We start from the raw sequence: 13,498 nt of genomic DNA, 5'->3' as shown, positions 1-13,498 counted from the left end.
CACACGAGCCCCGTCACACAGCGAGGGCTCCCGGGCCGCGGTGACTCACTCCCAGCAGGGGCAGGCGCTGGGGTGCCCAGACCTGCCTGCGCGGGCTCACTGGGCTGTATTTATGTGTGAGTTGTTTCTCCCTGTGGATGGTGGGCATGTGGGGGGTCCCCGCTTTGCCTGGGTTCCTCCCCAGCACCATCCCTGCATGGCGCCAGACGCCCAGCAGGAGCTCAGTAAACATCTTTGTTTTTTAATACCGCTGATAGAGGGAGTCGTTCCTGGGTACAGAACTCCTCCAAGAAACCCTCACCTTGCCGGGGAAGACGACAGCGCGGTTGCCATGGAAACCAGCTGGCTGCTCTCCACTACCACCAACTTCGCACACTGGGTGAGCTCTGACTTCGATCCTTCCAGAATCCAGACCAGCCTAGACAGTTTAGCCTTATGCTGGGCCGGGGTGTGGAGGGGGTCGAGGGCGTCTGCTCCCCTCTCCAGAGCCTAGGCCCCTCCCTCGACACCCACCCAGCATCCGGGCCCTTGAAGTCTCTCTCTGCACCTTCTGAGGACATCAGGCCTCACCCCTCACCCAGCAGCGGGGCCCTCTGCTGTATCACCCCCCGGAGACTGAAGTGACCCCTGCCCTTTAACAGACACTGTGGGCCTTGGCGCCCGCGGCTCCGGGCAGGGGGTGGGACTGTACCCTGTGGAAGCCCCACGAGGACAGAAACCCAGACTCTGCTGACCTCAGCCAGGCGACCGCCGCGCTTGGCACAGAAGGGCCTCAGCCAGGATCTGCCGAAGCACCTAATCAATCCATCCATTTTTAAACCATCACATGCATGAATGCACACCTAGGGAAGGAACAAAGACCCTCAGGTGAGTCATTTCATCTTCCTGGGCTTCGGGGTTTTAGACACAAGGAACAAAATCGCTTCTCTGCAGAGGGTTTGTAAGGAATAAAAAGGACAGCAGCGGTGACAACAAAACCACGCCTCATACAGCCGGCCCCTGGGAACGCCTCAGCACACGCTTTCAAAGGCTCCATTCAGCAGCCCTCGGAAGCCTGCTCTGCACAAGCCTGCGACGGAGCGCCCGGAAAGCGACGTGGGCCGCACCGGGAGGGGGCGCCCTCCCCCCCGCGGACAGGATGTGAGCTGGGCTGGGCCTCCTCTCTTCTCTGATTTTTCTTTGCCTCTCTGGGAAAATCTAAGCTTGATATTTTTTAAAAAGCCACTTTGGGGCCTCCCCGGTGGCGCAGCGGTTGAGCGCTGGGTTGCGAAGATGCCCGCAGCCTCTGCGGCGCCGGTTCGATCCCCGGCTGCTCCCCGGCCACCAGAGGAGGGTCCCGCATGGCGCGCAGACCTCTCCTGCCGCCCGCTGCTCCCCTCAGCAGTGTACTTCGGTCCTTCTGCCTGCCTTGCTCCCTGCTCTGGCTCTGGTGAATTCTCTCACCCTCCCGCACTTCTGACTGTGCCCAGTGCTTGTATGTATGTATGTATAAATCAATAAATCAATCAATAAATAAATCTTTAAAAAAAAAAAAAAAAGCCACTTTGTCACTACAAGTGCGATTTGAGAGCACCAGGTCCGGGTCCAAATCTATCACCACTGTGTGACTTCAGCCAAAAACACTCAGCCTCTCCGAGCGTCCGCTTCCCGGTTGAAAAAGTGAGTCGCTGAGAATTTAGTAAGATGGCAGGGGGTGACATGTGCGGTCGGGCCTGAGCAGACCTGAGCTGAAATGCTGTGGGGGCTCTACGCTGCCAGAGCTTCTATGACCAGCTGGCGCTGCCCAGCTCCTCCTGCCTCCCCTTCCAGCACGCCATGGCTGAGCCACCTCCATGTTGACAATAGTCAAGAAATCTGATCTAGGGCCTTCCCGGTGGCGCAGCGGTTGAGCGCTGAGCTGTGAAGCCGCCCGCAGCCTCTGCAGCGCTGGTTCGGTCCCCGGCTGCTCCCCGGCCACCAAAGGAGGGTCCCGCATGGCGCGCAGACCTCTCCTGCCACCCGCTGCTCCCCTCAGCAGTGTACTTGGGTCCTTCTGCCTGCTCTGCTCCCCGCTCTGGCTCTGGTGAATTCTCTCGCCCTCCTGCGTTTCTGACTGTACCCAGTGCTTGTATAAATAAATAAATTAATTAAAAAAAAAAAAAAGAAGAAATCTGATCTAAATCAAAGGAAATATTCCTTCTTCAAGTCCTCCTCGTGAGAGGCAGCCTAGGAGTGAATGATGGAAGCGCTAAGCCAGCAAGCCAACCCAGCTTTTGTCCACGATCAATCAGCCAGATGGAGCAGGGTTATGACTCTGATGGGTGAGAAATGAAATGGCCACCAAGGCACCGAACGGCACATGCAGGATCCCAGCTGAGCCTGAGAATTACAGATGGGATAAGCTATATGCTAGGGGAAAAAAGCTATTTTTAGCAGAGAGACGATCACAGATTTCCATGCAAAGCAAGCCCTGACATTCTGAGTGGCATTTTCTTTCTGTGAGCTCCGAAACCTGACTGCAGTCGAGATGGAAAGATTAAAAATAATGGACCATGCTCCGATTAAAATTAAATCGCCCATCCCTGGCATGAGCACCCAACCCATGGGCCCTGAAACAGAACAGACATTCAATAAATATTGAACATCGGAGGGGAGGGGAGGCGGGACGCCCAGGAATAAATTTAGCTCTCAGACTGCGCTTCTCACGTCACACTTGGTAATCAATGTTAAACACCCTTCAGGCAAATCACGGTTGCTCCCAAGGAGAAATAAACAGAAAATTCCAGAGCTGCTAAATGATTTACAGCATCAAGAATAACATCTTGGTAACCTCCACCCCGACTGCACCCGAGCACCCGAGCACCAGGCCGCAAGCCCCGCTGCCGTGAGTCACTGCGTGAGATGTCACACGGGGACGGGCTCTCATACGTCATCACTTCTTGAATTAGGTGGGTGCCCTCCCTCGTCCGAACACGGGGTGCAAGCCAAGAGTCAGAATGCGTCTGGTCTGCTTTTGTGAAAAGGCTGAGCCCAGAAAAAATGCTGTCCTGTGATAAAGCATTTGGAACCTGCTGTTTAAGCCATGTCAACGCTTGAGATTTGTGACTTTCTAAAACTCCCAATTTCCAGAAGAAAAGCTCTAAATAGAAAAGGTGAATTTTAAAGCCCTCTTGGTCTCCCTCAACGCAGAGCTAGCATCACTCGGGGACCTGGCCCGGGCTCCTACCTGGATTTCATCCGTAGAAACCCTCAAACGCGCCGTGTCCCTCCTGGCCGAGGAAGGCGTAATTTCCACGGAAAAGCTCAAAATTCAGGCAGCATTCCCAGCGCTCACTGGAGGCCTTTCCTGGGCTGGAATCCTCACTCTTGATCCTTTAATAAACTCACTTAATTTTGCCTGCCTCAATTAATTTTAGTTGACGAGCAAACACGAAGGAGAATGATGCTTTCTTGTTTCCCAGGACTAAGCACTGGCGGAAGGTGGACAAGCTCTCAACGTGCAAGTGAAATATCGGGGCGTGCGGCACACGAATGAAATCATGTCGCTCTACTTTTCATGGGATGATTTGGAAGAAAACGGACCTCGAGCTAGGAAGCGCGCTGATCACACCCGCTCGCGCCTCGTCACGGGGAGACACTGAGTGATGCTGCCGGGAGCCGCCCCTCTCCTGCCCCCCACTCCCCCGGCCTCGGGCATCCTCTCGGTGTTCAGTCACGGCGTGTAGCACGGAGTCAAAACTACCCAGACATGCGAGATGAGAAAAGAGGATCACAAAGAGGAACAGACGGTGCACAGAGAATGGGTCAAGAAAATGAAATTTTCTTTAAAGTAACGAAACTTTAAAGAGACTTTAAAAAAGCTACGCTGAGCACGTTTAAGGAAATAAAATGAAAGATTGAGAGTTTTCGTAGACAACTGGAAACTGGCAAAGGAAACACACAAAGAAATCATTTGTGAATGTTGCTGGAAAGGCAAGCAGGAAAGGCCGAGCTGATGACCCTGATCGCGTGAGGCCAGCTGGCGATGCGGCCGTGCGCCCCGCAGAGACCTCGTGGACGGTGCCGCCCACTGGCCAAGAGCTTGGACGCAGGAGCCGGCCTGGCTGGCTTTGAAATCTGGCCTTCCCATTTACGAGCCTGTGCCCCGGGCACAGTCCTTAACTTCAAGTCCTCATCTGGGAGATGGTAAAGGGCCCAGGTGCTCAGAGCCCCGCCCGGTGGGGTTGTTGAGAGGATTCTGTGAACCAGCCCTTGCAAAGTTCCTAGAACAGCGCCTGGCCCTCTGAGTTAGTGTGCATAGCAGCAAAGGACAAGTATTTCTACAACACATAAAAAGAACGGAACTCAGCAAACAACCACATCCCCTCGCCCGCTCTCTCCCCGCTGCCTCTCACTCCGCACCACGATACGCAACACCCACCCCACACGTCCGCCATGACGGCTACTGACCGCTCACCAGCAATCCTGCTCATTTTCATTTCCTCTTCTTACATCTGTTCTTTCTTCTCATTGCCTGCAAGGACTCTCCTCCCTTAATGCACTTGGAAAGCGTCTTCCAATGCTTCAAGAATTAATTAAAATATCACCTCCTCTGAGAAGCATTTCCATGACTGTCTCAGAGGTAATAACCTCCTCTTCTGGGCTCAGCTGGCCTAATCTTCCCTTTGGCACAGCATTCATCAAACCTTTATGGCCCCTCCTGTTTATGGATCTGTGTCCCCATTAGATTAGACTGCCACTATCCTATGGCACAGACCATGCCAACTCAACCCTTCTCCAAATGCCAAGTTCTGGGCATAGACGTTGTTATAACTACTGAGTGAAAAATGCATGAATGGATGAACAAATACATGAAACACGCTCAGTGTCTGCCCCCATGCCACTCATGACATCCCTGGAAACAAAACGTGACTCAGAGCTCTTACTCTTCCAAGGCCTGAAGCATGCCCTCCGGGTCCTCCGAACACAGAATGTCCATCATTTGGTCATTGAGGGCAAGATCCTCACTCACACCGTCGGCTGAGGCAAACTGGGAGTGCTCCAGCTTGTTCTCATGATGCTGAACCTTCGAGAGAATTTCAGAACAAACAAGTGAGTAGACCTTCTTGGGAATGTCACACGCTGGAAGTCACGCAGCCAGGGAACTTGACTGGCCCCACCACGTGTAAGCAGGGTCAACCCAGGCAAGACCCTGTATTTCCCCAAGCCTCCATTTTCTCATCCGAAAAATGGGATCCTAATTCCAAAAGCCCTACACAGACTTGCTATGTGGATGAAATGAAGCCATGGGTGATACATCACCACAGCACCGTCATCACCATCACCTTCAGAACCATCACCAATAGCATCATCACTGCCATCATCACCATCATCATCATCACCACCACCATCCCCATCATCATCATCACCACCATTATCATCATCATCACCACAATCCCCATCCCCATCCCCATCATCAAAATCCCCATCCCCATCCCCATTCCCCACCACTATCCCCATCCCCATCATCAAAATCAGCATCTTCACCATCACCACTGCCACCACCATCATCATCATCACCAATGCTGTCATCATCACATCATCATCATCATCATGTACAGGAAAATCACAGCTGTCAGGTGAACCTCAACCTGGATGAAGTGAGACCCAAAGAGTTTTTTCTACAGGAGCTGAATTGAGATGTGACCTGGATACCAGGCTCACCACAGACCACAGACCAGGTGTTCTCAACTCTGGCCATTGACTAGGAAAATCCAAGGAGCTTTTAAAAGTGACTAATGGAGGGGATGCAGCCCAGGATAGTGGGCCTGAGGCCCAGCAGGGGAACCCAGACACGCGCGTGCATTCCTCCAGAGCTCCCCAGGGTTCTCACATCGATCAGGTTGAGACCCTGTGAACAGGAGGGTGAGCTTCGACCTCGCATCCGCCACAGCCAACCCACCCCCAGAGGAAGATGCCCTGAGACCCACCTGGCGCCTGCTGAGTATGGTCCCCGTCCAGCACTGGCAGCGAAGCATGGAGAACAGTACCAGGCAGGTCAGTGCCAGGGAGATGAGAAAGGCTGAGAAGAAGCCTGCAGCATGAAGGCCGTGGTTGGGTAGCACCTGCAGGGACGAGAGCGAGGGCTGCGTTCCTGCTCACTCTTGACAGTGGTGACAGGAGGGTCACCATGGCAGCTTGGACTGGATGCAGCAGACCAGCCCTGGTGGGTCTGCCACCTGCTGCAGGCTGCTTTCCTGAGATGGTTGCAGGGCTTGGGCCAGAGCTGTCTCGTGGCCAGGCCTCCACAGATGAGCACTTGGAGGAGTTGGAGCCTGCTGGCTTGCACATAGTAGGACCATCTAGACCAGGCCTTGCTCCCATTTTTGGCCACACGCTACCTCTGACCCAGGCCTCCTCCTGTCCCAGGTAAGGCCAGCAACAGCACCGAGGGTGAGCTCAGGACTCCAGCAGCTGGTGCAACGCCCACCTCTGCACGTAATGGCCATGTGGCCTCAGGGAACCACATCCCCTGGCACCCTGCTCCTTCGCTGCTGAGACAGAGGTCCTAGTCCTCTAAGAGGTGTGGTCCTCGGTTTAAACAGAAACACTCTGACATGGAAACAATGAAGTACTGGACGCCCACAGATAGAGGACCGGACCAGGGCGGAATACTACGCAGACCTGCGGAAGGAGGGAGTGTGTCACTATTGCCAGAGGGAATGCGCTCGAGCTGACGCTGTGTCCTGAAAATGACAACGGCCAACACTGGGTGTACACAGCGGGCCGTGCCCCGAAGCAAAATCCTTACAGAAACTACCCGACACTACTAAACAAACGGAGGCTTCTGAGTGCAGGGGGAGGAGAAAGGGGCAAGGCCTTCCCCCTGGCCACGAGGACGGTGGGGCTGTGAACATGGTTGGCACAAGGGTCTTTTGGACCCTGCATTCCATTCCTCTGGGTACACTCCCAGAAGTGGGGGTTTGGGACCTTCCAGCGCTTCCATTTTTGACTTTTCTTTGGGTCACATCACACTGTTTTCCAGAATGATCTCACCATTTTGCATTGCTAACAGCTGTGCACACAAAGGTTTTCATTTTCCCACACTCCTGCCGACGCGTCACGTGCTCCCTGCCACTTTCGTGTCTTCCGCGGAGAGAGTCTAGTCAAGCCCTTTGCCCAATTTTTAATCTGATTGGCTATTTTTTTTATTGCTGCGATGCTAACCCCCACTCCTGCCTAAGATCAGCAAACGCCACTGTGGTGCTATCAGGAGGCCGGGCCTCATGAGGGGGACCAGGCCCCACAAGGGGGCACAGGCAGCAGAGTCCCTCTGCTCTGCCCCGGTGAGACAGCAGGGAGACTGTCTACAAAGTAAGTGTGTGGGGGGAGGGGGGAGCCCAGACCTGCTGGCAGTGTGATGTGGGCCTTTCCAGCCCCAAGAACCGCCAGGGATAAATGTTACTCATGTCACCCGCTTCTAGAAATGCATTACAGCAGCCCACACTAAGACACGGTTTCTCTAAGGAGAGTAAAGCTTTTCCAGATGTGTGATCACGGGCCTTCCCCACCCCACAGGCTGCCTTTTGACTTGGTCGATGGTGTCCTTTGATGCACAGGTTCTGTTTTTTTTTTTTAATAATTTTAATTTATAATTTTATTTTTTGCATAGAAGAACTGGGGTGTAGGCCAGAAGTGCAGGAGGTGAAAGGACTGAGCAGAGACAGTGGGGAGCAGAACAGGCAGACTGACTGAAAAACACTGCTGAGGGGAGCAGCGGGGAGACAGGAGAGGTCTGCTGCACCGTGTGGCTCAGCTCCCTGGCCAGGGATTGAACTCAGGCCTCACCGGTGACAGCGCTGAGACTTAACCCCACGCCACTAGGGAGGCCCCTTTGATGCACAGCTCTTAATTTTGATGTCCTGCATTGATCTATTTTATCTTTTATTGTTGGCATGATAAGAAATCATTGCCAAATCCAATTCATGGAATCTTCCCTGTGTTTTTTCTAGTTGTTTTACAGTTTTAGGTTTTACGTGTAAGTCACTGGTCCTCTCCACGAGTTAATTCTGTATATGGCGTTAGGTTAGGGTCCAACTTCATTTTTCTTTTTTTTTTTTTTTTGCACATGGATACCCAGCACCCTGACATCACTTGTTGAAATGACTGTCCTTTCTACAGAGAATGGTCTTGACACCCTTGTTGAAAATCCTTTGACCACAGCTTGCCATCTGTCTGTCTGTCTTGACACCCTCACCCCACACACTGACTACTGCAGCTTTGTAGGAAGTTTTGAAAACAAGACGTATGACACCCCAACTCTTCTGTTTCCAGCTTGCTCTGGCTATCTGGGCTCCATGAGATTCCACATGCATTTTAGGATGGCTTTTTGGAATTTTTGACACTAACGAATACTATTGAGCCTGTCGATAACACAGATTCTTTCCACCTGTGTCCACGGAATGACTTTCCACTTATTTGTATCCTCTTTTATTTCTCTCAGCAACATTTTGTAGTTTTCAGTGTACAAGCAAGCACTCTGCCTCTCGGGTAAATTTATTCCTAAGTATCTTATTCTTGATGCTATTGTAAATGAAATTGTTTTCTTAATTTCCTTTTGGGATTGCTCATTGTTAGTCCATAGAGATGCAACTGATCTTTGTGTGTTATGTTTCTAATTTAAATGCTTATGGGCTACTGTAATATTTTTAAAGAAGGTACAAGACTATAGACACGATAAAATCCCATTTCATTGAAATAGAAATTATACACGTATACATATACACGTGTAATCTACGAAGAATTCCTCTAGAATTTTGTTGAGTGTTTTCTCTTTATGTTTCTGTGTTTTCTAAGGTTCTATAACAGGCATATATTACTTGTATAATCAGGAGACCAAAACATGATAATAAGAAGTATTTTTTAAAGCCAGGTTCTGTAGGCAAGAAGAACATTACTGACATCCGCCTCCCATGGAGGATGAAGGCCGTGTTGCCCAGCTGCTCAGGGTGGTCCCCAGACCCCCAGCCTCTGGTTCGTGCTCACCTGCAGACAGGCCCTCGCCGAGGCCACGCCCTCCCCGGACAGCCGCGCCTGTGAGGGGCCCTCAGCAGGTGACGCTGCTCCAGCGCTCCCTGCCAGGTGACACCGTGGGCCTGGGCCACCTGACTTCTTCCTCTGCTCAATTCTACTCTCGCCTCCTCACCTTCGGAAATGATCACCACAGCACGGGGGCTCCCTGCGACCACCCCAGGTTCAGTGATTCACAAGGTTCCCAAGACTCAGCCGCACTCACGGTGACGACCCACAACAATGAAATACAACGCAACAGAGCAAAGAGGAAAGGCCCACGGGGTGGCGTCCAGAGCAAGCTGAGAGCAAGCCCCGGAATCCTCCCCACGGGGTCACACGGGCCACGCAGTCGTCCTGCAGGCGTGAGATGATGCCTAGGAAGCCTCGTCTACCAGACCCCTGGCGCCCAGCCACAGGGGACCCGCCGCCGATGGCCCTGGAGCCCTGGCCTCCCCCCACCGAGGTCGCCATGCCAGCCGGATGGGCTCAGGCCACATGGGGGACCCCACACAGGGGCCCCCACTGCACACCTGGGCCCCTCCCTGGGGATCCGAGGACAGCGAGACACCAGCACACGCGGGTCACGGCGGGGACAAGGTAAGGGCCCAGCCAACAGGCTTCTCTTACCTGTATCTTTTCTTCCACTGTGAGGGTGAAGTGGGCCTCCAGCTGTGTTCTGTTCTAGAAAAGAAAGAAAATGCTTCTGTAGCGGGTTCTGGAGCCTGACACGGCGACGTCTGCTTCCAACCCTGTGCTTGCAGCTGCCCCGTCCCGTCCTGCTGGGGGCCGGGCTTAGGAAAGGCCCTGGACACGCGGCGCCTCTTGCTCTCCAGAGCGCCCCTGTGAATCCAACCACCAGGGTCCCTATTGCCTCGGAAAGTGCTGGGCCCGGTGGTGAAATTCTGGGCTGGGTCGGGGGTAGGAGCTAAGGGCTGACCCCAAAGCCCACCAGCCATGGACTGGAGCCGGCAGCTGCTCACTCAGTCCCAACCTCCAGCCCCGAGGAAGGCTGTGACGGCCTGCTCTAGAGGTCACCCCTCGTTCTGATGCACCTGCACCCCAAGCCCCAGCCCTGAGCTACCCTAAAGGTCTCCAGCATCCTCTGCTCAGAAAATTGGGGAAGCAGGTGAGGTGCCTGCTGCGAGGCCAATCCTCTGGGTCCCGGCCAGGCAGCGGGTGTCGTAGGGGCAGCGTGGGCAGTGGCTGGAGCAGGGGCTCCGTCTATCCTGCTGACTCTGCCCTGAGAGCCCCCACAGCCTGTGCCAACTCCCTGAGCCCCACGGACAAGTATGAGGCATTAAGCAAAGGAACAGGCAGGACCCGTCGGGCTGCGAGGGCCCTGGTCTCCGCCACCTCAGCCAGCCCCAGGCACGTGGGGGTGCGCACTGTGGTCCCCACTCGCGCCTGAAGGCAGGAGCCCCGGCCACCAGGTTGGCCCTGCTCGCTGCTGCCTCATCTAACTCTGCCGGGCTCCGCGAGCTCTGGCATGGGGGCCGTTTATCTCGCGTCACCCTCCTGGTCCTCTGCTCTTAGCTCCGCGCTGAACTGTTATCGCAGGTGCTTGTCTTGCCCAACAGCTCTTTACGGTTGTCTTTGGTCCTTACTTTTCAGAAATCATTTCATCGGCTTTACATGGGATTTTTTCCCTCTTGCACACGGCTCTCCAGCCTTGGGGGTGCGGAAGCCAGCAGCTGGGGGGCTGATTTTGATTCTGCTGCGGGGCCTGGGGTGACGCAGGGCGCCTCATTTCCCACATCAATTAACGCCTGGTCTCCAGGGCTGGAGTCAGGATGAAATGACCAAAGGGCCAGCGTGTGAGCTGCTGGGGGCCAAGCACAGGGTCTCCGGCCGCAGCACCCATGGGACCCACGCCTGACGGCAGCTGCCCGGTGGTGCCGATGAGGGGCACGCACAGCCAGGACGCTCGGAGGGGAGCCGCAGCGTGCTAGATGGAGCCGCCGAGACCCCTGCAGGGCAGCCCCACGCCTCAGGAGGCTGCACACGGAGATCGGGCTTTAAACCAGGTGACTAAGGAAAGTGAGGCCATTAGGGTGGCCCTGACCCTATATGACCAGCATCCCTGTAAGAGATTGCGGTTCACAGGATGGCCACGTGAGGACACAGAAGACGGCCATGTTCTCTCCCGAGCACTTGTCCAGACTAGGACATCATAGGAGAGAGAGGAGGGGGGGTGTGTTGGGGGGAAGGAGAAAGGGGTGAGGGTGGGAAGCGAGGGGGGAGGGGGAGGGGTAGAAAGAGGAAGGGGGCCAGGTGGGGGAGAAGGCTGAGAGGCAGGGAGGAGGAGGAGGAAGAACAGCGGAAGGAGGAGGAGGGAGAGAGCAGGAGAGGGAGGAGGGACAGGAGTGTCAGGGTCTCTGGAACCTCCTGGTCCGGGTGCCCGGCACAGGCTGGGCAGCCGCGCCAAGACAGAGCTCACAGCCGGGGACAGTACCGTGGGCGACGTCTGGAAGGAGAGCCGGGCTGGGAGTGTCAGGACGGTGCCAGCCCCGAGGTCTCGGGCGTCCAGCGAGGCCGTGTAGCTGACCAAGAAGGCGTCTCCCACTGCTCGGAGAGAAAGCGCGTGAGTCCAGGCCGGGGCCCGGCAGGCAGGCACGAAAAGCAGGCTGACCTCAGGGACACCAGAGGCTGGGCACCTCCTACCACCGGGCGCCAGGAGCCCCCTTTTGCTCCTGGGTGACTGAGCTGGGTGCCCCACCCCAGCGGGGCCTGGGGCAGGGGGCCTGCTCTCCGTATGTGGGGTGTGTTCAGCTCAGACACCCGAGAAGCCAGGACCTTCTAATTTGGCTTGGAATCCAGACGGGGATGGATTTGTTCCCCACTGTCCGGTCCACACGGCCAGGCTGAGAGCTTCCGACAGTGGCTCCTGCGGCCTGGACGTGGCATGGGCACGGTGTGAGGGGCAGGGGCGGTGGAGAGGCCACCTCCTCCCCACCTCCCGTGGGGTCCCCTCCACCCCCATGGCCTCTCCTTGCCCTCACTGCCTAGTTACAGAAACTGCTTGCACTTAAGGAGAGGCCTCTCCTGGGGACCCTGACTCAACACCCCGTGTGGTGTGATGCCAGGGCAGCAAATGCCCACTCTCGGGAGACAGGTGTTGGAGGGGGGCTCCGCATCAGACCCCGAGGTGCGGACAGCTCTGGAGACCCCGGGGGAGGAGCAGCTGCCTGTGTGCGTTTCAGGGCTCTCAGGAGGCAGTGTGCCCCCAGCCCACTTTCCGAAGGTGGAGACCTGCCCACCTAGGGCCGGGAGCAGATCCCGCCCACTGCACCACTGGGCACCCCCACCCCCCCGCCAACTGCGTCCTTGGGTGCCCTCTCAGGTGGGTTCCAGTCGCCTGGCACAGACTGGGGGTGCTCTGGGAACTACACCCAAAAGAAATCTCTTCACAGCAGATGCCTCTGACCCCAGCCGCGGCCTGGGGAACGCGGACGGCTGGGTCTGGGGACGTAGCTTACCTGGCCAGGGGTCTGGCCAGAGGCAGAGGCGCACCCCTGGCCGGGGGGCGAGCTGGCAGTCATCTGAGTGGGGTAGTGGAAACTATGATTGTGATGCTTTTTTAGATGATGCACAAGCCACTCAGGCCCCCTCCCCAGCGCCTGCTCTAACTTAACACAAGGCCAGCTTTCCGGCGGCAGTGATTGGGGGCGGCCACCTCCTCTGATGCCTGAGATAGCTCCGTCGTTGAGGACGAGCGAGTGGCCCAGGCAGAGCGCGTGAGCGCCACACTCTACCCTGTGTGTCTTCGTATTCCAGCCCCGACGCAGGAGGTTCCGCTACCTTGCAGAAACTGCCTGCTGAACGCCTGCAGCCCCTCCGCGGTCCCATTTCCGGGCGACCCCCGCACGCTGAGCCCGGTGATGTTGTCCAGCAGCAGCAGGTCGGAGAGGTTGGCCGCAGCGGGCACCCGCGTGTTGTTCACGAGCAGCCGCACCTGCGCTGTCTGCAAGTCCTTGGGCCCCGACACCTAGGACGGAGAGGAGGCGCGGGTGGGCGCGGCGCCCGGCTTTCGGGGAGGTCAGGCCAGCCCAACGTGGGCCTGCTCCGGGCTCGGGCAGAGGCCGGGGACCGGGGTCCCACAGAGAATTCTGTCAGGCCTGGTTTCAAAGGCCCCGGGGGTTCTGCCTCACACCTGCCAAGCCATTGCTGGGGACAGTTTCGGAGAATGGGGAAGTCACCGCCTCGGAGCAGCTCAGGAGAGACCACCCGCACGGGCCTCCTGTGCAAACTCACCACTGCACATTTTTGAAAAATCACTCCACTCTCTGGCGCACCTCGCGTCTCCTTCGAGGTCTCTCCATACTATAACAAAATACAGACACGAAGATGACGAGCCATGTGATGTCAGACGTAATAAGGGGACGAGCGGAACACGGAAGGGGGGCAGAGGGTCACTCGTGCAGGCGCAGTAAGGGCGCAAGTACTCATGGGAGCCTTTTAAACGGCATGC

General features: G+C 56.0%; 1 protein-coding gene across 1 annotated transcript in view; it reads right to left on the bottom strand.

Moving 5' to 3' along the window:
• EVC2 (EvC ciliary complex subunit 2) overlaps nucleotides 1–13,498 on the bottom strand; it is a gene marked incomplete at its 5' end in the record, with an annotated part of 58,886 nt that overhangs the window by 38,536 nt on the left and 6,852 nt on the right. Inside the window, 6 exons of the mRNA XM_054688293.1 lie at nucleotides 4,905–5,044; nucleotides 5,949–6,083; nucleotides 9,658–9,711; nucleotides 11,483–11,592; nucleotides 12,829–13,015; nucleotides 13,282–13,350. Of these exons, the coding sequence (XP_054544268.1) occupies nucleotides 4,905–5,044; nucleotides 5,949–6,083; nucleotides 9,658–9,711; nucleotides 11,483–11,592; nucleotides 12,829–13,015; nucleotides 13,282–13,350 (695 nt within the window). The remainder of the gene's footprint in view (nucleotides 1–4,904; nucleotides 5,045–5,948; nucleotides 6,084–9,657; nucleotides 9,712–11,482; nucleotides 11,593–12,828; nucleotides 13,016–13,281; nucleotides 13,351–13,498) is intronic.

Source organism: Talpa occidentalis, unplaced genomic scaffold (genome assembly GCF_014898055.3).
Source record: "Talpa occidentalis isolate TD23 unplaced genomic scaffold, MPIMG_talOcc4v2.1 talOcc4.6, whole genome shotgun sequence".
Taxonomy (NCBI): domain Eukaryota; kingdom Metazoa; phylum Chordata; class Mammalia; order Eulipotyphla; family Talpidae; genus Talpa; species Talpa occidentalis.
This window is presented reverse-complemented; position numbering and strand designations above follow the sequence as displayed.